At 34.5% G+C, this 24,003-nt stretch overlaps 1 protein-coding gene across 4 annotated transcripts in view; it reads right to left on the reverse strand.

Annotated features, from left to right (window-relative positions):
- The window catches only part of LOC126979688 (latent-transforming growth factor beta-binding protein 1-like), a 63,671-nt gene that overhangs the window by 16,436 nt on the left and 23,232 nt on the right, over window positions 1-24,003 (reverse strand). For 2 of the 4 annotated variants that reach the window (XM_050829135.1, XM_050829134.1), the window contains exons 3-16: window positions 22,787-22,865; window positions 21,882-22,016; window positions 20,258-20,429; window positions 17,466-17,630; window positions 15,912-16,118; window positions 13,990-14,139; window positions 13,438-13,543; window positions 12,210-12,274; window positions 10,331-10,459; window positions 7,944-8,091; window positions 7,083-7,184; window positions 2,044-2,301; window positions 1,315-1,778; window positions 885-1,121 (exon numbers count right to left, since the gene is read on the reverse strand). In XM_050829135.1, the coding sequence (XP_050685092.1) occupies window positions 885-1,121; window positions 1,315-1,778; window positions 2,044-2,301; window positions 7,083-7,184; window positions 7,944-8,091; window positions 10,331-10,459; window positions 12,210-12,274; window positions 13,438-13,543; window positions 13,990-14,139; window positions 15,912-16,118; window positions 17,466-17,630; window positions 20,258-20,429; window positions 21,882-22,016; window positions 22,787-22,865 (2,417 nt within the window). Of the gene's footprint in view, window positions 1-884; window positions 1,122-1,314; window positions 1,779-2,043; window positions 2,302-6,692; window positions 7,185-7,943; window positions 8,092-10,330; window positions 10,460-12,209; window positions 12,275-13,437; window positions 13,544-13,989; window positions 14,140-15,911; window positions 16,119-17,465; window positions 17,631-20,257; window positions 20,430-21,881; window positions 22,017-22,786; window positions 22,866-24,003 lie in introns of those variants that run through there. The other 2 variants (XM_050829137.1, XM_050829138.1) reach the window with 2 other exon arrangements.

Raw genomic sequence — 24,003 nt, forward strand, 5'->3', positions numbered from 1 at the left:
AAATAGAAACTGGCTGGTAAGATAGCAGTACTCGATTGATTTGATTTAAAAAAATGAATGATTAGAATATCATTTGTTTTTAAGAAATGGACGTCTTTTGTCTTTAGTTTGTAAGAGCATGTTGTCGAAAATAGGTAATGGAAGTGCGTTTATTGATTGAAAATTTCAGTATAATTTAGAGATCTTTTAATTAAGATTTACAGGATATTCTATAGTTGCACTTTCCAATATCGAATTTAAACGTGGAGGAATATCCGCCAAAAAATATCTGGTAACCCGTTACCCAGCAATGATTGAAGAAATTACAGCGGAAAGAACAAAGATTTCGACTGGTAGTATGCATGGAGTGTTAAACGATCGTTCAGGGTTGAAAAAATTACCGTGCATTGGGTTCCAAGAATGGCTACCGATACACCATACAATAATCCAGAAACAGAATGACAGTCATGACCTGGAAAAGATAATCTTATCCAACATCGAAGAACTATAAGGCGAGTTGTTCGGTCGGGAAGCCTTTTCTGGGATAGTAAAGGGGTGGTTATGATTGAATATGAATTGTACCATTTGTAACTCTATCATCTATTTAACTATAACTAAACAATATCACGCAAAGGAAGTCGCGGGCAACAAATAGTAATACTGTAAAGTGAATCACAATGAAGCATGGCCGGTGTTATAGCTATATCCTTGCACAGGGTGCTGTCTGTGTTACCCAGCCTGTACCTTATCCTGACATGAAGGGCGTCGTAACTAGTGAAATCACAGGGATAATGCGATTTTATATGTAATGTTTGCAAGTGTAGAGCACAATTGCGAGTGTTTAACTTTCCAGGTCAGGTGAATATCTTCTCATTCCAAAAAAAATTGTCAAGTATATAACTCACGTGGAAGTAATGTGCTTGAACTTGGTGCAACTGTAGTCGTAGAAGTGGTTGAGGTTGATGTAGTTCTTCGCGTCGTAGAGGTTCTAGATGTGGTTCTCTCCGTGGTAGGTTTGATGGGGGCGCACCAGCCAGAGACCCTTGTGAACCCAGCAATGCATTCACATACGTACCCACCAGGCCGATTTTCACATATTTCTAGCGAACTACAAATATGCCTGCCATCGCATTCATTGATATCTAAAAATGATAAACTTTTTTAGAATAAACTAATTAATATATGCTTACAGTTCGACAACATCTTCTTAAGACATAAAATCAGCTTTTATATAACTAATAAAAAAAGGAAATCATACAACTAGTGCCAGTGTAGAAGAAATTATTATTAATGACATTTGATAGCTTATTAAAGTGGTAGTACATTAAAACTTACCGACACATTCAAATCGTTCATTCCTCTCATATCCCGGTAAACAGCCATGATCATTTGGATCAAATTTCGGCCCTTCTGGATCACGACCAATGACATTTATCCATCTGTCCTTAGGGATATCTCCAGTATCAACGCTATAGCTACCGTCTGGTGCTTTGTCTGTTTCCACTGTGTTTATGTCTGTCGGAACTCCAACATCGACAGGAGTCGGTCTAACATTTGGTCTGTAATCTCGAATGTGGGGTCTATCCGTGGAGGAGGTAGTTGGATAACTTGGATATGGTCTAGCTCTGTTTCTGTCATCTGTTCTATGAGGAACTGTTCTAGGCGTTGTGGTAGGATAAAACGGATACCTCCTTGGTGGGATAGTCTGTCTTGGCCGAGGTGTGGTCGTTGAAGATGTTGTAGGTGGTTGTGTTTGACGAGGTGTTGTCGATGGTATCTCCTTATTTCTTTCGCCTTCTCTGTGTGCGAAAATATGTAAAGTTGCAATTATTGTTTCCTACTGATACTTCTATCCACTTATTGCTCAGAATAATAGCTAATTGACTAACTTTGATGTGTCATCGAAACCTACCTAATTATGTTCCCATAACAGGGATTGCATATAGATGTCAATATTTGAGAATAATGGCATGTTAGCAAAAATTTAACCTTATAAAATATTTTTTAAATATTTTATAGTATTGACAAGTAAATCTAGGCTAAAAAATAAAGAATTAAACTTACTCCGTATCATAATAATCATCATCATTTGAAGGAGGCGTTGTACTCGTGGTAATTGGACTATATCTGGTCGGGTTATACGGATGTCGGTCTCTGTGAGTATCGGCTGGTCTCGAAGGTTGTACTCTGGGAGTTGTTGGAGAATAGGGTGGATATCTTCTAGCTGGGGTCGTCCGATTTGGCCGCGAAGTAGTCGTTGAAGTGGTAGACCGCGGGGTAGTCGATGTGGTCTCCGGTTTTATATTCGGTATGTTATCTTCTCTGTGAAATATAATATTTACTATTAAGCGTGCCAGTTAAATGGAAATATTCGGTATTGAATAACATTCAAAAATAATTATGCCATGTTGTATCTGCGTAAAAAAGCTTTAAACAAAGAATATATAATACAAGTACGAAAGTCTCACTCCGGAAAATCAATTAAAGAAATAGGGATTCTTGCTCGCATTAAATAAGGTGTAATTCAGATCGTACAGTATTAATACATTTTTTACCGATAAGTTGCCTCTCTCTCTATCGCGGGACTCTTACCTCTTCTGGCATCGCTAGGGCTATCTTCTTCACCTAAAACTGTACCTACCTAGTATAAGGTCATCTTATAAAAATGTCTTAGTTTTTTCTATAGTATAAATATGTATGTAATGGTAATTCTAAATCAATATTATTTTGTTGTCAAACCTACATTCGTTGCAGATAGTAATGTATGCGTTGGTCTTCCAACCACGACATAGTCAAACCTACTTAGTATATTGGAAATAAATAGGTAGCTATCATGAATGGTAATTTCAGTACTGTAATAATTACTTTAAATTGTTTCGGCGTCCTTACGGAGCTTAAAAAAATTAAATTAGGATCGCAATGAACTTTATTATGCTTTGCTTCATTTATGTTTCTCCATTTTTAACATATCGGTCGGATCGTTGAAGAGGTGACAACAAAGCTTGCACTGGCTGGCCTACTCTGTAGTGGCCCCCGCACGTACTAACGATTTCAATTCCTACTACACGGGGAGTGAGACAGGCCTGCTGTTAATGTTATTAATATTGATGATTTATCAACATCATTATGGTCATGTCTATGTCTCAGAGAAAATGTCAGCTCCATTTGACATATTCCCTTTAGCTTACCCTACTCACATCAACAATTTTATAAAAGCTCTTTGTCTAAGACTTTAAAATTAATTTTGTATTGTCTATCTGCTTACTAGAAATCTGTGACTTTAGCATAGGTACAACAGCAAGCAGTAAGCAGAATAAATTATAATTTACTCAAAATATTAAGGAAATGTATAAATAAGCAGTATTGAGAAATATTGCTACATATCGGTATCATTATTAGTAAATAGTTTAGGTATTGCTAACGCTAGGCAGAAATTGATAATTATTTTGTGTCCTCGCATATTTTATTATACAAGGAAGGTGAAGTTGCTGATGAAATGATGATTTGAAAGAATATTAATTTGGAAGAAAAGAAAATTCGGTTGCATTTAAATATTAATGAAAATGGAAATTAATGCTTTATGAAGTAAATTAATGGATTATGCAAACAATCATAAGTTAGTTTTTAGGTCATTTTTAAGGCTGTTTTATCTTCTTTACTTACATCGGGTTCTTCGGGCTTCAGTAACTGAACACCATTTTCTTCCCTCCCGGGATTCTAAATCCGGTCCTAAGTCTGGTTCCCTAAAATTTCATCTTCAATTCCAGCCCACTTGGCTTATTTTTAATGAATCTTTAACTTATTATTTTTCTTCTCTTTCTTTCCCGTCCTCGTTCTGTTCTTCATAAATTGTGGTGCCTTGAGCCAAGGACGTTGTTATAAGTATTTAAATTTTGTGCGCTTGTACAGCCATTTTTTTCTCGATATACCTAATTTTTTAATCCCTATGGTGACGTAGGGTCCCAACAAAAGCTCTCTATTCTAGGTAATATTGAACCGCTCCTCAAATTTTGCGCTCCTTCTGCAATTTTTCCTACCTGCCTAGCACTCCCTCTTCCTGATTAATGGGTTCACTCCAGATATTGTTGGTTAACGTTTTTAATAGTCTTTGTAAAAGTGTTTTCTTTTTCATCTTTTCCCCTTTACTTTATTAGTGTGCGTCACTCTCTAAAAATGCAATATCCTGGAGATTCCAAGAGTTGGACAATTATCCATAATATTGACTTGATTTTTGATTTATGTCTTGACCTGACACCACGATACCGTCATTAAGATGGAGATGATCTATCTGAGGCACAAAACGCGTGGGTATTTTAGACGAACTTTACAGGTACAGTAAGGATGGTAACTAAGATTATAGCTTGTAGTTGAATGACAGGTCTATGCGACCGGATTTTATTTATATATGAATTAACTTTATTTTGTAACCGAAACTTACCATTTCATTAAATATTCACAAATTTAGAATATTATTTTTCTGTTCATTCTTGATTTTAATTTCAAAACCTTTATTCACATCATAATAATTGTGTATAAAGATCAATCTCTTATGAAATATAACACAGCCAACAACAACCAAAGGCGCACCGATGTCTTAGATTTAAGTGCACCGCGCGGCGACGTGTTAGTGTTTGATCGTATGAAATGTTTGATAGCTGCTAGTTGGTATGGGAACTACTACTACTATTTTACATTCCATTTTGCTGTTTTCTATCGGCAATGCGAGCGTATGTGTTTCATATATGTAACGGTCCGCACACGGCGGAGATATGATATGAGGTAACAACAATACAGAAAAAAAGAGACGAAATGTAAACTTCCTCTTATGAAGTCGGCGAAAAACGCAACGGAATATATATGCGAATATATATACCGTGAAGTAAAGAATTACGTAAGCGTCTTATATGATAATTTCATTTCAAGCTAATATTCATTTAACTATTACTCACGTGAACATGTTGTTTTATTATGGTTTTCCAAAATAATTTATTTTATGCAAGTCTCCCAAACAAAATCTTAACTTCAAAAATCAAATCTAGACGGTATATGTTAAGAGTGGTTAGCTCCTAGATAGATCGCATTACGATTAAGTAATTTAATCACGTTTCAGTTCTCGTTATGTATTAAGTAGTAGTATTCATTAGAATCTGTAGTATTCTTATGAATAAAACATATGAAAAACCAGACTTTTAAGAGGACCACATAATAACAGCTATTAGGAACTGCGGAAATTACATTTCTATCCTAAAAATGATTATTTAAAACATTGAAAAACATTTGTGCAGTGGTCTGTACAATGTGGTAAACAGTAGTTGGTCTGTTCGTCTGATATGCAATTTGCCTTGTGTTCGCGTACCTTCCAAACTACCCTGTAGGTACCACAAAGTGATTTTTTCTATGACAATGAGGGACGAGACGAGCAGGACGTTCAGCTGATGGTAATTGATATACCCTGCTCTTATTGCGCTCGTCACCTTGAGACATATTTATTAATTTATTTATTTATTCTTAACAAGAACAGCCAATTACACTTATTATAAAATAATTAAAAAATATTATTATACAAATAAAATTAATAATAAAATAAAATAAAATCCAATTAACAATAAAATTTAAACAATGTCAAAACTAATAAGAAAAATATAAATGTTATAAATACAGAGATGTTGATACAATGCACAAATCATACACGAATCAAAGTAGGCTCAACCGTTGTCAATCGTCGTTTTAAAAAATAACATAATGGATTAGTTAAGTAAAAAAATTCTTAATAATAATATCCTTAATAATAATTCCTTGAACCTCAGACAAACATTCAAGACTTCCTTCCATCCATCCGCAGGAAAGTCAGTCAGGAACGGCTTCCAGTAGCGCATTGAGGTCAGTCAGGGTGCGCGGAATTGGGGAGCTGCCCCGTGCAACCGTCCGACAGAAAGGGACAGCAAGGAGACTGTACTTCCGGGATCGGCAATAGTTGTCTGGGGTATAGAGCCTGGCCAGCTGATCATTTAGATGTGGAGCATCAATCAGACCTCGGATTATTTTGCATACCATGACTAATTGATCATTCGCTCTCCTGGTCTTAAGCGAGTTGTAACTAAGGCAGCCCAGGAGGAATACTGTAGGATACATGAATGGGTAGTATCCAAAGTTGTCTTTGAACACAAACCTGAGAAAAGGTTTTTGAACCTTTTCGAGTAGCCTGTCATAGGTGGAATAAGATGTTAAGTCTCATTTGCCCTGTAATTTCACTAGCTACAGCGCCCTTCAGACCAAAACACAATAATACTAACACATTGGGGTACCCATAATCTAGCCGGCATCCTGTACAAAGGAATCTCCCACTGGTTCGATGTTCGATGGACATCTCTCCACGTCGCGAATTGTGATCGGATATCGTGAGGATACGAGATTGTACATTGTCGCAAGTATATCCGAAGAATTCTTCTGCTCTTCACACCACATCTCTTTTCCTTAGTTTCCATCGCAGGTCAGAAAATTGCAATACGCTGTGTGATCTGATCCAGTATAATTGACCAGTGCTCCAAGATTTGTGATTTCTGATGATTTGTTATTGACTCGTCATGTCGGTAGTACTAAATTAGTAAAGAATATAGCTAATTACTACAATATTTTGTATGGTACGCAAAACAGTTTCAGTCGAAAATTATTTTGTAAGTATTTACAATCTTACGCTGATCAAATAATAAAAACATTAGTAATAATCTTTATTGGCAAAAAATACTAATACAGTGCTGTAAAAGATCTACCATAATCTACAATATGCATAGATAACGAAATGATCCTATTGCTTTTAAGCCTGTAATATTTTTAATATATATGATCTATACAAAAGAAAGGCCCGTGAAACTTATCCTATAGTTTTTCACTGTTTAATAAATGACCCGTTAAACTACATTTGTCATGTGTAAATATTAATAATCTAAACTTTTTAACATTATACATCTTATGCAATAAGAATAAAAGAAACGAGATCATATAGGGTTCAATAATTTTGTGATTTTTAAAACTTGTGTCCATTAAAAAAATTAAAAAAAGATACCTAAAACACCACGGTTTTTTTAAATAACGATAAAACTTACTCAATTTCATAATGGTCATCATTAGGCAGGGTGGTAGTGGTTGTGGTAGTTGATGTCGATGATGTACCTGTTGTCTTTGGTATGTTTGGTGTACTGTCTTCTCTGGAAACAAGTTCAATAATTTAACGTTAGTAGCGGCATCTGTATGTTTATTTCCGAATAACGAAAAACATGCATAACTGTGATGTTCACAAATAAAAAAATAAAAAAGACATCATCTGATTTGCGAAGTACCAAAAGCAGGAAACAGGTTGATGGATTTTTTTGCACATTTGCACAAGTTAAGTAATACGTACGCTTGCAACGCTCCGGATATTGAGGGACTGTGTAGCAATGGTGTGCAAAATGACGGCAAATCAATAAATTGAAAAATTAAGGAAACGTATTAGATGAAATATTTAAAAAATCTGCAGCTTACTCAAAAATATATACTTACTGATGAAATATTACGTTTCGATTGATTCAGTTGCAGATTGTTAAGAGTTACCGCAGTAAGATATACCGAAATAGCCGCCGTTCCTAAGCTAATAGTCTATTAGTGACCTGTGATGCGACATATTCAACGCGGTTCCGTCACTTCTTGTGGTTATTGAAATTAAGAGTACGCAACGAATGCCTACGAAGAAGTTTTAAAGGGGCACTAATGACTCATAAACTATCCCAATGAAGACTCAACTAATGCCAGTCACGCCTTGCCTTTCTTTTTATTCCATGATCAAGTTTATTGTCGTCTTTCTTATATACAGTAACGATGACATCTTCCAACTGTCATGACTTAAATGATATATTAAATTTTATTTTGAGAAACTATAATGCCATTTTCAGATACTCTATAAGATAGTAAATATGAATTAAACTCACTCAGAATCATAGTACTCATACTCGTAGTCTGGTGGTGGTGTAGTACTGGAGGTGCCAGGGCGGCGGGTACAGGTGAATGACCCCAGCACATTAAGACAGTGCAGCGCTTCTTCGCAGTTGTCTAGCTTTAAAGCGCATTCGTCAATGTCTGAAAGTGAACAATTTCCGTTTTTACATAATATTATTTCATTAAATTACATACAGTTAATAAAATATAACTCAATTCTATAAGGGTAGGCAACAAAATCGGATAGTTAATCGGGGCGAAGAAGTAGATGCAATATACACAGACATTGTTAGCGCGTTTGACAAAATGGATCACAGTATGCTCATCAAAACACTACATCAGCTACTATATAACTCAGTAACTGGTTTCAGTCTTACCTAGAAGAAAGACTTCAGATTATGCCAGTGAATGGTTACAATTTGCAGCCTTATTTCACTATCTTTGATATTCCTCAAGGCTCGCGTGTCGTTCTTAGGTCTTACCCGAATTTTAGTATTTATCAGATTTCCCGGACGACTTAGGGACCTTCGAGCCCAAAACATTCTTCCACACCAAAGGCCAACAACGGCAATCTTTTGATCTCTGCTATTGCAGAGATCACGTGTGTTTCTCGCCACCATTTATTTAAAAAATCAACAATGTTGCCTCTGCAATACATGCATAATTCTTATTACTTGGTGATGATTTGAAATAACATTTCAAGACTACAGAGATGAGCCGGCGATATATTGTATTGCCATATAAAATAATAAAAAATGCAATAATTAAAAAAAACAATTGTGTGGTTACCTATACTAAGTGAAACGTTTTTTCACAAAATAACATGAGAAAAAAAGAAATTGATATATTATATACTAGCTGACCCAGCAAACGTATTGCCATATAAACTAATAAAGAAAATCCCGAATCCGACCGATCCTCAAACCTACTAAATATATCGTACAAATTTTATCGTACTACAATAATTGATTATATTATAAAGATTAAAATTATATTATATTATATATATATTATTATAATTATTAATAATTATATTATATTATATTTATATCACCGGGACACGAGAATTTTATGTATAAGATTAGGGGTTATTATATTGCCGATTTGTACTGAAAAATTGAAATTAGTTTTTTTTTTTTAATTTAACTTATTCATTTAATCAAAATAATTACCATTATTATCCGTACATTGCTGCCATTTAATAGGATAGTTATGCCTTTGCGATAGAACTGTGGTGATCTAGATTCGATAAACTGTGTGAAAGCATTTTGTACTGCCTCCTGAGAAGAAAACTTTTAATCACTTAGAAAAATGTCGAAATTACGAAAAAAATGGTAGTCCGTTTGAATAAGGTCTGGCGAATACGGAGAGTGACAAATGGTTTTTGATTGCAGTTCCTGTAGAGTTAAAACGGCTTTTTGTACTGCATGCGGTGTCCCGTTATCATGGAGCAATAATGGTGAAGATCGATTCATACGTCGGGGCTGTTTCACGCTAGTTTTGCTATCAATACTCGTATTCCTTCATTTCTGTATCGATTCAACAAGTTTCTACACGCATTTCTTTCTGCAGGTCAGTCAAATCATGAGGCACCCATTTTTCATATTTTTTTTACTTTATTTATTTGACGCAAATGAGTCAATATTGTTAATAAGGAAAGGTTAAACGATGCCGCAAATTCCTGGGTAGTTTGGCTGGGATCGACTTCCACCATCTCTTTTAATTCATTATTATTCACCTGTCTGGGTTTTCCTCCACGTAGTTACTTCTTCAAATCAAAGTTTCCATCACGAAAGCTTTTAAAACAAAATCGCACGATGCATTCATTAGCAGTCCCCTCTCCAAACGCAACATTGATATTGCGAGTTGTTTCTGCCGCGTTAGATCCACGTCAGAACTCGTTTTTAAAAGTCACACGAATTGTCGAAGTATCCATCTTTTTTTCTAAGCTCAATAAAAAAAACAACTGAAAGTCGATAATCGAATGTTCACATTCATAAAAGAATAACTACATGGGCACCATACGAAAAAAAATTAACTCAAAAATCTCAAACCATGAAGGTTCTATGTCAATTCGAAGTACCTATTACAATAAAACGGCAATTTCATACTTTAACCCCTATTATTATACTTGTTCATAAAACGTTCAAAGAACCTAAAAAAGTGTTATAAAGTTTGTAACATTAATTTCTGAAGAAAATCCCGATTAAATGATTTATGATGGTAGGCCATCTGCAGATTGTGCAACTACGACTTGCAATAGGTAGATAAATTTAATGAATACTTTCATTCGGTTTTATGTTGTCTTTGACATATTCATAAAATAATAATAAACATATTTTTTTTAACTGTATTATACCGACGGGTCGGAGTTACAAACCTACGCAGGAACCTGTTGAGGAATCCAACTCGAAGCCGTTCTTGCAGCGACACTCGTGAGCCCCGAACGTGTTGATACAGTTCTGGAACTGGTCGCACAGATGGGTGCCCTCGCGGCATTCGTCTATATCTGTATCACAACACACATATAAGGCTAAGCGTATGCTGAGACACAGGTGACGCAGCACAGCACAGTACAGATGTAACAGGGCAGGGCAGGCGAGGCAGACACAGGCCATGAGCATATGATGCGACACAGGTGACGCAGCACAGCACACTACAGATGTAACAGGGCAGGGCAGGCGAGGCAGACATAGGCCACGACCGTATGATGCGACACAGAAAAACACTTTTGTGTTGTCTAGTATACAGAATAGAAGTGTCGAATACTTGACGAGTACAATGAATTTGTAGAATAAGAATGAGGTCAGCGAAATACCGAGATATGATTTTACATTACGGGACTTACCTATCAATCAACCAGACGTATTTGAATATTTTTTGATATAGAATAATATATAAATATATAATCATATAGAACCCATGAATAATAGTATGATTATAAAACAGCTATAGCCTGCTAGATATGCACACCTCAAATATTGGTTTCAAGTAGGTAAGGAAGTCGGAAGAAAAAGTGCTTAGGAACTGCTTTATCCGTGTACGCTGGTTTTTTTTTAATGATATGTACCTAAATATAAGTAATACAAAAATATTTTTAAATTTTTAGCTTTATTAGATCGAAAAAAAAACAGATAAAAAAGGTCCGTATCTCACGTATCTAACTAATTATAGAGATGGAAGTCGCGGGGCAATTAAATAAATAAATGATGTGACGACAAAAGTTAGGTAAAACTTCACCCAGGCCAGGGTAATACGAAATACAATATTTTTCGCAGCAATAACAAAAACTATATACATTCTAATTACTTAAGATTAACTCTAGAAAATTTTGATCAGATTGATCATCTTTTTGACACTGACACGACATGTAACGCTCACCAAGTGAGTTTCCCCTAACCTGAATGAGCGTTACGTGTACATTCAGTATATATAAATAAAAGAAGTCAGCGTGCCAGTTTTGAATTCAAAACAGCTACACTCACAATCGCACAACCTATTAAAAAGTCAATAAAAATGTCCGATCATACAGATAACATTAAAACATTCAAATAAATTAACACAAATTAATTTTGTAATATTTTAATTTTCAAAATCCTTTTAATGTTTGGATATGCTGTTATTTGGACAGGCTTAAACTGAACACTTTTGCGTGGCGTTGTATTCAAAGCGCGGTCAAAACAGATTTAAACAAAAACTCTGGCTTATAGACGTGTAGGTAAAGTTTTGTTTCAGACATTTTTGGCTGTAAGGCTGCGATAATGTTAAGAATCAAAAATAAAATGGGAGACCGCGATGTTGATGGAGCAGACACCGAAAGCAGCGGCCGTTCACAGCCATGATGCTTGATAAATGTTCATAATATAATGTTTGTTTGTAACTTTTGATTTTTAATGTCGACTTTCGTAGCAACGTATCCATAGGCGTCTGCGTTGTTCCTAGTTTCATAACATAAAGCTGAGCAGACGACCTTTTGTTTTCAAAGTTTATGTGTATGACTATTATTTTTGTGTTTGGATATATTATTTTTTACCAAATAAATATATTTTCTTTCTTTCCCTCTTTCATAAACCATCGCTTCCCATTCCCAACACAATATCTTAGATAATGGAACGACCTGCCTTACGACATAGCCACAAAGATTCAGATAGTAAGCACAGTTCTTGATAGATCATATACATATTGTATATATAATATAGCACATTACATTTTTAAAATAGATGAAATTAATTTTACTGATAGACATGGGTTATAATTACCTTCACAAACAGTTCCTCCGGGCCGAATCCTAGTTCCTTCTTGACATTTTTTCTTATTGACTAATCTGCAAACATTGATCATAATATGAATTGAGTAAAAGTTCCATGGATAGCATTTCGAAATAAGAAATAAATATAATAAAACTTATCCATTTAAGGAAGTTATGTTTTTCAGTAATGTTCAAAAAATGCTTATATTTTACTAATTACATACTCCACGTGTTTAATACCTACATATTTTTACTGTCTGTCAATCGGTTGGTTCCTGTTGATCTCCAAAACTTCAAAACCGATCATGGGACATTCTTTGGCTGACATCGACACATAATACCCGAAACACTCCTCAATTATATTATATAAAACTTGATATATATGTAGTTATTATAACTATATAACATCTATGAGTGCTAATTAAAAACATTACCGCTTTAATGTAGTTAGAGTATTTATAATTTATTACCTAAAATTTCTATGAACCTACCATACCTAATCTAGATTTAGTTTTCCGTGGCATCAAAACGAATGGCAAAAAAATGTGTGTTTTTTTTTTTGGGCAACACTTAAAGTACGAGAAGTTGCCTTGAGTATTGTTCTGTTGTTTGGAAACCTTATTATAACAAATATATACAACGCGTTGAGAGTATCCAAAAAAAAAAATCAAAAAATTATTAGCTTTCGCCTAACAGCGAGACATCTAGACATCTATAGTAGCAGGCTAGAAAAATGTAATGACCTAATTTATAATAAAAACACATTTATATAATATATTGTAAGATATTGTATTTTAGTGATTATATTGAAGTGACTGTATTGTAGCTTGTAAAGATTTGTTGAATTAATTTATCTTTTTATATTGTTTTGACATGTCAGCGTTATAGGACTTCAATTTACTTTTATATAATTAACAACTAAATTGTTTGTATGTTTATGTGCATGATGTGTTTACTTGTAATACACACACGTGGAACACGATTTTTGGACTTTATGTTACAATCTTATGAATTGACATGTGTATTCTGTGTTGGTTAACCTTGAATAAATAAATAAATAGACAATGTTTTTTGGACCAAAATGACTTTTTCAGAGACTCAATAAAGTATTTACTTATATTAGTGATCGTGGCTGTGTAAGTGACAAATTAAGGTAGAGGAGTAGAAAAAGGATGTATTACAATATTGATGGTCGATGTGTGATATAAACAATATATAGTTAGGTATTTATAACATACTTGGGTAAGGTGCTTATTTTGGATTTACAATTGTAAGCGCCGGGAAGATTTACACAAACTTCATTCCGCTTACAAACCTCTGTGCTTTCTTCACATTCATCTATATCTGAAATAGACCATATGCTTTAGATACATAGATCAGTGTTGATCACACTTGACGACAAAGTAAATAATTACTTGTATTATTATTATTTTTAGCAGGGTCGCGAAATCCATATAGGGAAATAAGCAATGCCTACCTTAATAATAACCTAAATTATTAGTGTTAAAGATAATTTAGTTCCGTTATTATATAAAGAAATTTCTACCTACCCGTGAAATTCTTTAGACTATCCATTTGGTTTCATAAAATATTTCAGTTTCATTAAAAGAGACACTTAGGTGTGCATGTATATAAAAATAAATTGAATATAATCCATGTCTCAAAAGACAAACAGATTTCTTTGTTTATTTTTTTTAATTTTTATTCAAATTCGAGCTCCATCAACACGAAATTTTGTAAAATAACTATATTTCAATTCATGCGAATTTATAATACTTTTGGAGTAATACCTTCACATATTCCTGTGTCAGAGTTTACTTTGAAACCAGGAGAGCAGCGTTTGGAAACATGATCCTGACAGAAATAGCTGCCATGTGTGTTGATACAGTATTGTGAGAGACGCTGACAGTCATCAAGTCTTTCCTCGCACTCGTTGATATCTGGATAATATACATTATATTATATACTAGCCGGGAACATTATCACTGGACCTGACGTCGACTGATCGATGAGTAGTGTGAAAACAAGCAGCACTGGAATATTATTAATAAATAAACAACACACCATCATCACACACAAGCACATATTGAACACAGCAAGAACAAGGAATCGAATATCACTTTTTTTTTTTATGGAATAGGAGGACAAACGAGCGTACGTCACTATGATGAGGCAAGATCAAATGATAGGTTCATGATGGCGGGCATGTGACAGTAATCTACAATGTTATGTTTGATATCTGTTGCCCTTTTTAATAATTTTTAAAGGTAAGTGAATTAATACCTTAAACGTGGTACGTTATTTGAATAATAAACAAAATAATTTTGATTCACACGCATATACCCATCATATACCCGTACACCATAGGTACATCTATACCTACATATAAAAAATAATTGCTGTTCGTTAGTCTCGCTAAAACTCGAGAACGGCTGGACCGATTTCTCTAATTTTGGTCTTTAATTAATTGTAGAAGTCCAGAGAAGGATTAAAAGGTGAATAAATTTGAAAATGCTGGGAATGAAATAAAAGCAACGATTTTGATTTTCCTTTGATGGATCCCCCGTCGTTCAGAAATCAAATTAAAATATAATATAATAAATAGTTTAAAATGAATAACTAATTAGAATTTTTATATCTTTCTAACTTTCAGGAGGTAAAAAATAAACTTAATTTTAGGTAACTATACCTAGGAGGTAGATTAACTACAGTTGTTAACTATCCATCAGATTATTTTATATACTTAGTTAGTTACTAAGTAATGTCGTAAGTTATTGATATTTCTTAAGTTTTGCCACAAATTAAATTTCTGAACGCAAACAATATTATTTGACATTTGACAACAAACTATAAGCAGATTGATAAATCTTAAGTTTAGTCAAAAATTAAATTTCTGAACCTAACCGCACCACAAAACAAAACAAAAAATATAGTTTATCAGAAAGCTTTAAATTGATTAACAGACTGTATCATAACTGTGTGTGTCTATAAATATCAAAATGAAACCTTATAAATAGCCAGTATTTCAGGAAAACTTTGTTTTGTAAGTAAGCATCATCAAGTGTAATGAATCGAAAATAATAATAAAATTTCATTCATACCGAGCATTTTTTTTATTTGTTTTAATAAAAAAAGGATTCCTTTTGTTTGTTTTAAGTTTATTTTAATTTATACAAAAGTTTAGGTCTTTTATTTACCGATTGAAGCAGTATGAAGTCTGCCGGGTCAGCTAGTCTTATAATAATTTCTATTCCTCTATATTATATTTCTATAACATTGTATAATATGCAGTCTATCTATCAACTTATCTCTCTCTAAATGTTAACTTTAAATACTTAAATGCTATTATGAATAAATAAAAAATAATAAATTCATTCGTTTTTTACTTATTTTAACAATATATTTTTTCTGTATTCGGACAAGGACCCCTGAATTAGATACTTTAGCCGTCCAACTTATGCAGAGCACTCTACGATACGTCCACTAAAGTCCATACCTCACAATCGTATCTCATCTTCATAAAAGATGCGATTTCTGGGAATTCATATCTTCTGCGTAGCTAATGTTATTAATTATAACGTCATCTATATAACAACGACTTTAGAAGGTATAATAACTGCTTAGCTCTACTATAAAATCGTTTGTCAATCTTCATGATTGACAAGCGTTGATGAATGAGTTATGTTGATGGGGATAAAATTTATGCGCTTACCAAGGCAATCATCATCAGGTCCTGCAACGAAACCTGGAGGACAAATGTCGTTTTTGACAACTGGAATGGCAGATGGTGGTGTGGTCACTTTGGGAGACTCTTCGGTGAATGGTTTTCCCGGCTTTCCCGCGCATTTGTACCCTCCTATTGTATTTTCACAAAGGTACTTCGGACATGGCGGCCTCGGTGACTGGCATTCGTTTATATCTGAAAAATTATTATTTATAAATATTATGGGCCCCAATATCACGGCTTATTGACTCTCCCTCACCCCTTGGTGATTTGTTGAGAGATTAACCCCGGTAATCTCACTTAAGATTTTTCAAAACGTAATTCAGTATATTTGAGCTTGATTTCGTTGGATTTATTTAAGAAGCAATATGCATGATTCAATTAAAAAGCAATAATTCGATATCCGCTCTATTTTTTTCCAGTTTTAAAAGAAATTTTTGCACTGTTTCTTTCTACAAATTTGGAAAAACCTACCCTTAAGATGCTGTTAATACTTTCTCTATTTCACACTTAGTGTCTATGAAATATAATATGATTTATAGACATAACATTTTTACAAATATTATAAAAAATATAACAAGAGTGTAAAAACGATTAAAATAAAATTTTCTCAACCAGCTTTAATGAGAAGAAGTGAGAAGAAGCTCATTGCCTCTCTCTTACATTAATAGATAGGATATCATTCCCACCATCTGGATGTGTGGCGGTCCTCCACAGTGCGGTTTTCAAGAAGCTTTCTCCCTCGTACTACAAAGCTGTGGAATGAGCTTCCTTGTGCGGTGTTTCCGGGACGATACGACATGGGTACCTTCAAAAAAAGCGCGTACACCTTCCTTAAAGGCCGGCAACGCTCTTGTGATTCCTCTGGTGTTGCAAGAGAATGTGGGCGGCGGTGATCACTTAACACCAGGTGACCCGTACGCTCGTTTGTCCTCCTATTCCATAAAAAAAAAGTTACAGCTTTATAATTTCACAATAATTTATTTTGATTAAAATCTATGTGGAAAAAAAACAAAAGAGATATTGAGTACGGTAGATAGGTGCATCAATCCACCCACACTGTACATAAATAAAGGTATCTTCGTGAAAGGTTCATTCTCTTCCACTTGATAGAAGACAAGCAGTTATAACTCGTACCAATAACAAAACCGTTCTAAAATGGTGGCGTAACAGGGATGGCAGATAGTTGATGTTACATGTGCGAGTGAGAGTGAAACATTAGTAGTAGCCATTTTATAATCGCTTCTTTTTTGCCATGATTTCCTCCTCCCTGCGTCGTAATTCTCAGTACTGAGGGTCGTGACCACCCTTCTGTATCACTTTCTCACGTATGGTCGCTCTCCATCTATTCCTGTCTCTGGCGGTGTGAAAGGCCTTCTAAACCGTAGAGTCGAGGGCGGAGCGGATCTGGTCGGACCATCGTATTGGACTGCGTCCACGAGGCCTCTTCCCATCTATTTTGCCGACCACAATGAGCCTCTCAAAGTTTCCATCGTCCATCGTCATGGTGGCATGATTTATACCAGACTAAATAAATCTTACCATCACAAACTTGGTTTATAATATTTCTCTTGAAGCCCGGCGGACAGCTAAGGTTCACGTCTCTCTTCTTGACGGGAACACACTTGAAGGAGCCTTCTGTGTTGTGACAGACAGTTTCCTCGGCAGTGCAGAGATCGTCATCTGCTTCCGCACATTCATTTATATCTGTAGATATTATGATAAAAGTAGTTAACAGATGACCGTGAAGCTTACTTGACGCTTGCTCATCTCCTCCACCCAATATATAATTAATGCTTCGCTGATCTATCATCTGTATATTTATTCAGACCTGTCGCAATGGTCAAAGATTTGGGAAAGCGCAACAGTAGATCAAATGGTGAATAATTTCTATTCTAACATTCTACCATTAATATAGATGAATCAACCCCACCTGGTTTAGTAGCTTTTTAATTAGATGTGCCAAAGAAAATCTCAAATTTCATAGAAGATATTAGAATCTTCGAGACAAAGAGACTTGAAATTTTAAGAAACAGAATGTTACTATTGTTTAAGAAAAGACTAATATGAAATGAAATAACTATGAAAAATAAAACTCTAAGCACATTATGCTAGCTTCTAAATAATTTAAAATGCAACAGTGTATCTATGTACGACCAGCTTCAAATTCAAATACTTTTATACAAAATAGGATTCAAATTCACTTATTGAACGTCAATCAATAACTACCACCCATTCAAAAGAGACTGCCTCAGACCTGAGAAGAATGGGCGCAAGAAACTCAACGGGATTTTTTTTTATATATAAAAATATGGATTACAATGTGATATCGTACAATAAACATTTATAATTAAATAGCCTGGGGGTATTCGCTTTATTCCCAGTCCGTGGTGTCATTAAGAAAATCACTTATGCTATTACTACCTTTCCCACACAAATGTTTTTTAACAATTCTTTTAAAGTTCTTAACACAATTGTTTTGTACATTTTCTGTCGGCCGCACTGACCCATAGCAATATACCATAGGACATAATACTATGAAAATAACTAAAGTATACTAGTCGCGCCGTATCTATGTCAGTTAACCGTATAATTTTCTTCACCGCATATGCTGCAGAACTAAGCCTATTCGCCAATCCTTCATTATCCCCCATATTGAAGGATTGGCGAATAGACCATTGCAATTTGGAATTAAGAGCATTGCCAAGAAATACAGCAGATTCCACTGGTTTTACCACCTCTCCGTAATAAAATATTTGCACCTCCACTTTTGACATTTGGCGCGGTAAATTTAATATATTTGGTTTTATGACTCTTTAACAATAAATACGTTGTCATATTAAACTTGGCTTCGTTTCACTTTGAATATAAGTGAAGTTTCATCCGCAAACAATACCACCTTGTGTTTTTTTTCTACAAGGTTAGGTAAATCATTTATGTAAATTAGGAAGAGGAAGGGTCAAAGAATAAACCCTTGTGGTACCCCCATACCGAGAGGAGTCCCAGGAGATCTCCTGCCATTCACATCGGCCCTCTGAATCCTATTATTTAAATATGAGATCAGAAGATCAAGCGCAAATTCTCTTATACCATAGTGACATAGCTTCCTCACCAGCGTTTAATTTTGAACACAATCAAAAGCCTTGGATAAATCGCAGATGATACCATTCTGTGATTCCTTCCTGATGGACTTGAAATATGTAAATTATTCTCAGAACTGTTCCAGTGATAGTAAAAATGTATATTTACTATCACTGGAACGGTTAACTATTATATATAACTATTTATTCAAACCAAATAAATCTTATAACTTTAATTATAATACGATGATTACATTAAATTAAAACTATAGTTACGGGGAATAGGATTTAGGGACAGCTAGGCTGATCCGTTGACTGAAATAGCTGCCAGCGCTTGCGCTTCCAGTGGACCTATTGTGGCCTGGATTTGTAAGCAGTGTTATATAATTTTCCACGTACTTTGTACATGCACCGCGCCTCTGGGCCCCACGGGAAGTGTCACAACACCAAATGGTACCCAGATTTAAGACTCACTAAAACTGTTATTATTGCGACGTTTGCTGTTTTTGGCAGTTGAAGCAACAGCCCCAGCAACCAACTGAAGTAACTTGGACATGAGATCCCTCTCTGACGCAAGTCACGTCCCACACCACCGCCCTTCCCCGTGCCCAAGTTATACAAAATATATTATGCATTATAAATAATTATTTTATAAAGTGAAATTATTATTGTGTTAGGCCTGTATAGTTTCCGCAATACTTAATTTTTACTTGAAATTTTGCGTTTTTTACATCGCGGAAATTTATATCTCGTGTTTTGGGATCCTGTAATATTTAGTAATATAATTGATATATGAAATAATCTGGCCTGTTAATAGACCGCATAATAAGAAAGAGAGGAGAAATTAAGGATTAACTTCAGTAGTAGAGAGATTTAAAAACTAATGATGAAAGATCAATCAGTTCATTACCCGATCAGGCAATATTATAATTAAATATGCTGCCAAAGGTAAAAAGTCAACCAGCCCGTAAATTATTACAAAAATGATTCAGTGGCAAGGGAAGAGTGAGGAAACCGTGTACGTCAAGGGTTCTGTACCATTATACAAGATATATAACACAGTATACTTATTAAATACTTTCGTAAATGAAATTTACCAACTTGGTTTTTACTGGATTAAAAAACTAAATTCATCGGCTCAGAATTGTCCGAGAGTTACGGCTGACTTGACACTAAATTTAATTCAAATCCTTACAAAATGGTTCCACAAATTCCGTGGTCATTGCCAGATATTAAACCTTAAACATCCACTACCTTTGCACGATCTCTTATCAGGCTGAAGCCTGTAACCCTCCCTGCATTGACAACTGATAGTTCCATCTTCGTCATTACAAATATGTTCACATGATGTCTCCTTACATTTTGCTTTTGGTGTGGTTGTGATTTCCTTTTTTTCTGTTGTAGTCTCTATTTCTTCAGCAGCTCTCTGTAATATATTCAAATATTTGTAATCATTACTTTGAAGACTTCTATAACAGTGAAGGCAGTAAAGAAGTTTGTCATCGCTAGGTTTGTTTTGAGAATCATGGTTGTGTATTAACAAATTTTAATTTTTGACCTAATTTATAAACTATGCACGACTCGAATATTACTTGTGTTACCAAAAAATTTGAACTTACCGTCCAATGTGAAAGGCGTACTGTATAGTATAATATAGAGGAAAAATCATATCAAATATTGTATAAAGAAGTCTAAAATAATTTAAATGATAGGCTGGGAGTTTCATATCAGTTCTTCTCCCCATATTATGCCCCTTTACGAACTGATGTAACTTCATGACGTTTACCAAGTGTTGTTATTATAATATTTAGTTTATTGTAATGCTCCCTATGGTAAATAAATATATTTATTTTCTATTCTTTTCTATCTTTCTTTAAATTCTAAACATTTTATTGTTTTATATATTTCCCTCAACTAATTAAATCCTCACTAGGTTTGAATATATTTTTATCTTTGCCGATCTTTATGGACGATATGGGACACGATTCTAAACCTAATATAAGGCCTCCGGCGCTCCTGAGACTGACGCAACGAATGCTAACGACAGATAATTGATCAGATCTATTGAATGCTACATTTGTGAAATGGTTAAAGCTAATATCTGCTTGTAAGTTGAGAGGCTGCATGCAGGCAGTCAAAGGGTAAGTACATCACCGTGAATAGTGGATATGGAACCGAACATTACCAGTGCCAGTAATTTATTGTTAAGCCTTGTGAGCTAAATCCGAGTACTCTATTAATATATATTTCAGTTTTCGCAAGGTTATCATCACAAGTTCTGTCTGTGATCATAGATCGGGCACAGTAGAGCTTTGCACAGTAGTTTTCTAGAACTAGCTCCAAATAATACTTAAAATATAGCTCGTCAAAATGCTGAAAACGGAACCAAAGAGCAAATTGCTATTGGATAATCCTGGCTGCTCGGTTGTTACACACAACTTGCTTTGGTTGCTCTCCAAGACGAAAACAACCGAAATAATATGTGGTAGACTCACCAGGACGTAGGAATGTCGCACAAAGTCTATGTTGCTGTATATTTCCGGTAGTTATTCATTACCACTTCATCAGCAATCGCAAAGGTAAAACTTCCAGTTTCTTATTACTTATCATTAAGAATAATAATAATAACGACAAAAGTTGAGAATTTGCCCTGTGCTTCCCCGTTGCATAAGTAGAAAAGGGCCAAGGGTGTCGTAAGAGGAGACTAGGGCATTTAATTGTGGGAGGCTTTACACAGGAAGCCGGCTAGATTATGGGTACCACCTATTTCTGCCGTGAAGCAGTAATGTGTAAGCATTATTGTGTTTCGGTCTGAAGGGCGCCATAGCTAGTGAAATTACTGCCGCTTGATATCTAACATGGTTTGTTGAATACTCACCAGACAGCACTGATTAAAGGCATTGCTTCTCAAGAGTTTTTCGGGACTAAACATGCTATTATCTAACAGGACACAGCTGCGTTTATCTTGAGTTGATCCTGTAAGGTGTCCTAATGCACACTCGTCACAGCACGCCTGTAGATTAATGAATATTAATTAGATTTATGGGATTTACGAACAAGGTGAGCTTGATGATCAGGATGGTAGTAATAATCGAATAAAATTGTACAGATTTTCAAAAAGCTTTCAACATATTCAACAATGAAATGCTTAATATATATCATAAGGTGCCTCACAGAGGTCCGCCGTTGGATTTTCTTTATATTAGCTAGGAAGAAGTTTACCAAGAAGTTTGCATTTTAATATCTCCTTCTTTAACGATAATATATCTATCTAAAGCATATTTTATACCAAACTTTACACAAGGCTTGTAACCTTAGATGATTTATACATCTAAAGCTGTGTACACGTCGAAATAATTCTGTTAGCCTCTTTTTTCAGCAAACGGATCACGAGTTTAATACATGGTAACTGTCACGCACACTCAAATAACAAACCTGGCCTGGTGTCATACGTTGCCTACCAGCAAGAGGCTCTATCTAGACGTATAAATTATGCGAGCTTAAAACAATTGGGCTGTCAAAAGTATCAGCTTTTATTTGGAACCGTGCTAATTAAATTGTTTATAACTAGTTTTGAGTGGCAGTGAGCTGTTGTATATTTTCTTATTCTTTTGAGATAAGAGACAATGTAAATTATACCAAAAAATACATAATTAGACTTTATATAATTTATTGAATTGTTATTATATCAAAACTTGTAAATGAATTTTCATTGTTTTTCTCGTTTAATTTAGTGTAAAAAGATTTTTCTAAGTTTTTGAATAAGTAAATAAAATTACTTACTCTGCCAATACCAGTTTTCGGGAGGTAACACTGCTTAGATTCTGCCATTCTGATGCCCTCAGCACATTGCTCTTTCATTCTGAAAACAGAATAGAACATTTACATGAGTTCTTCATAAATTTGCGACAGTAAAGGAGTTAAACGAGCATTTCCAAACTTTTAATATATAGTATAGTGCACACTTTTACAACAACTAAGGCAACATATATAGTTAGGAAAAGGAAAAGTCAAAGTTCTTTATTTGTAAGAAACACACATAAAGATGTTAAAGAATTAAGGAGTACGCACATGTTTCGTCTTGACAGATATGCAAATATTTTAGTGTGATATGCAATTACAGAGACGTTGAGTTTATCAATAAAATGTTTAGAGAGTCAGTTTAGAAACAAAAATCATAATAATAAGAATAACATTGGTGCCAGTTACCACCTCTTTTGATAATATACGTGTATTGAGTAATAATTTTTTTTTAACAAAAACGAAACCGATTTCAAAAACACTATTCGAAAACAATAGATATTGTATGCAGAAAAAGTATGGAAATAACTGCGTATTTTTATACAATCTCATTAATTAATCTAATGCTAGTAACGAGTGTTGTTATTTTTGGAATCGGTGTCCCTCCGCCATGACCCGCTCTCGCCTCCTCAAGTCGCGTGTGCTCAAGCACATCTCACCTATGTAGTTACAAACCTACCTAGGCTGACACCGACTCCAAAAATAACAATAACCGTTAATAGAATTAGATTAATTAATTAGATTGTATAGAAATACGCAATTATTTTCATACTTTTAGTGCATATAATATCTATTGTTTTGGAATAGTGATTTTGAAGTACAATAATTAACAATTTGTCTAAATATGTGTAGATATACAAAAAATTTCAAAACAGAAATGAAAGTAAGCTTTGCAATTTGATTACAGACAGTTAGAAATTCTGCCACAGATCGTTCCCTTACTGTAAATCTTTAAAGAGTTTCATTGAGCATCTTCGACTAAGACAATTATTTGACCATAACTACGCTATGGTAGATGACTTAAATATCTTACTAGCATAAGAAAGATTCAGCCGAGTATCGTAAATATGCTCCTAAGAATTGAAGAGTTCCGTTACTTTGCCATGGATCCCATAATCAGAACCCAACCAAACTATCACTAAACTACCTTTGAATCCTTTCAGCGAAACAACTCTCCTTTCCAATAAAATAAATATTTT

Source organism: Leptidea sinapis, chromosome 4, assembly GCF_905404315.1.
Source record: "Leptidea sinapis chromosome 4, ilLepSina1.1, whole genome shotgun sequence".
Taxonomy (NCBI): domain Eukaryota; kingdom Metazoa; phylum Arthropoda; class Insecta; order Lepidoptera; family Pieridae; genus Leptidea; species Leptidea sinapis.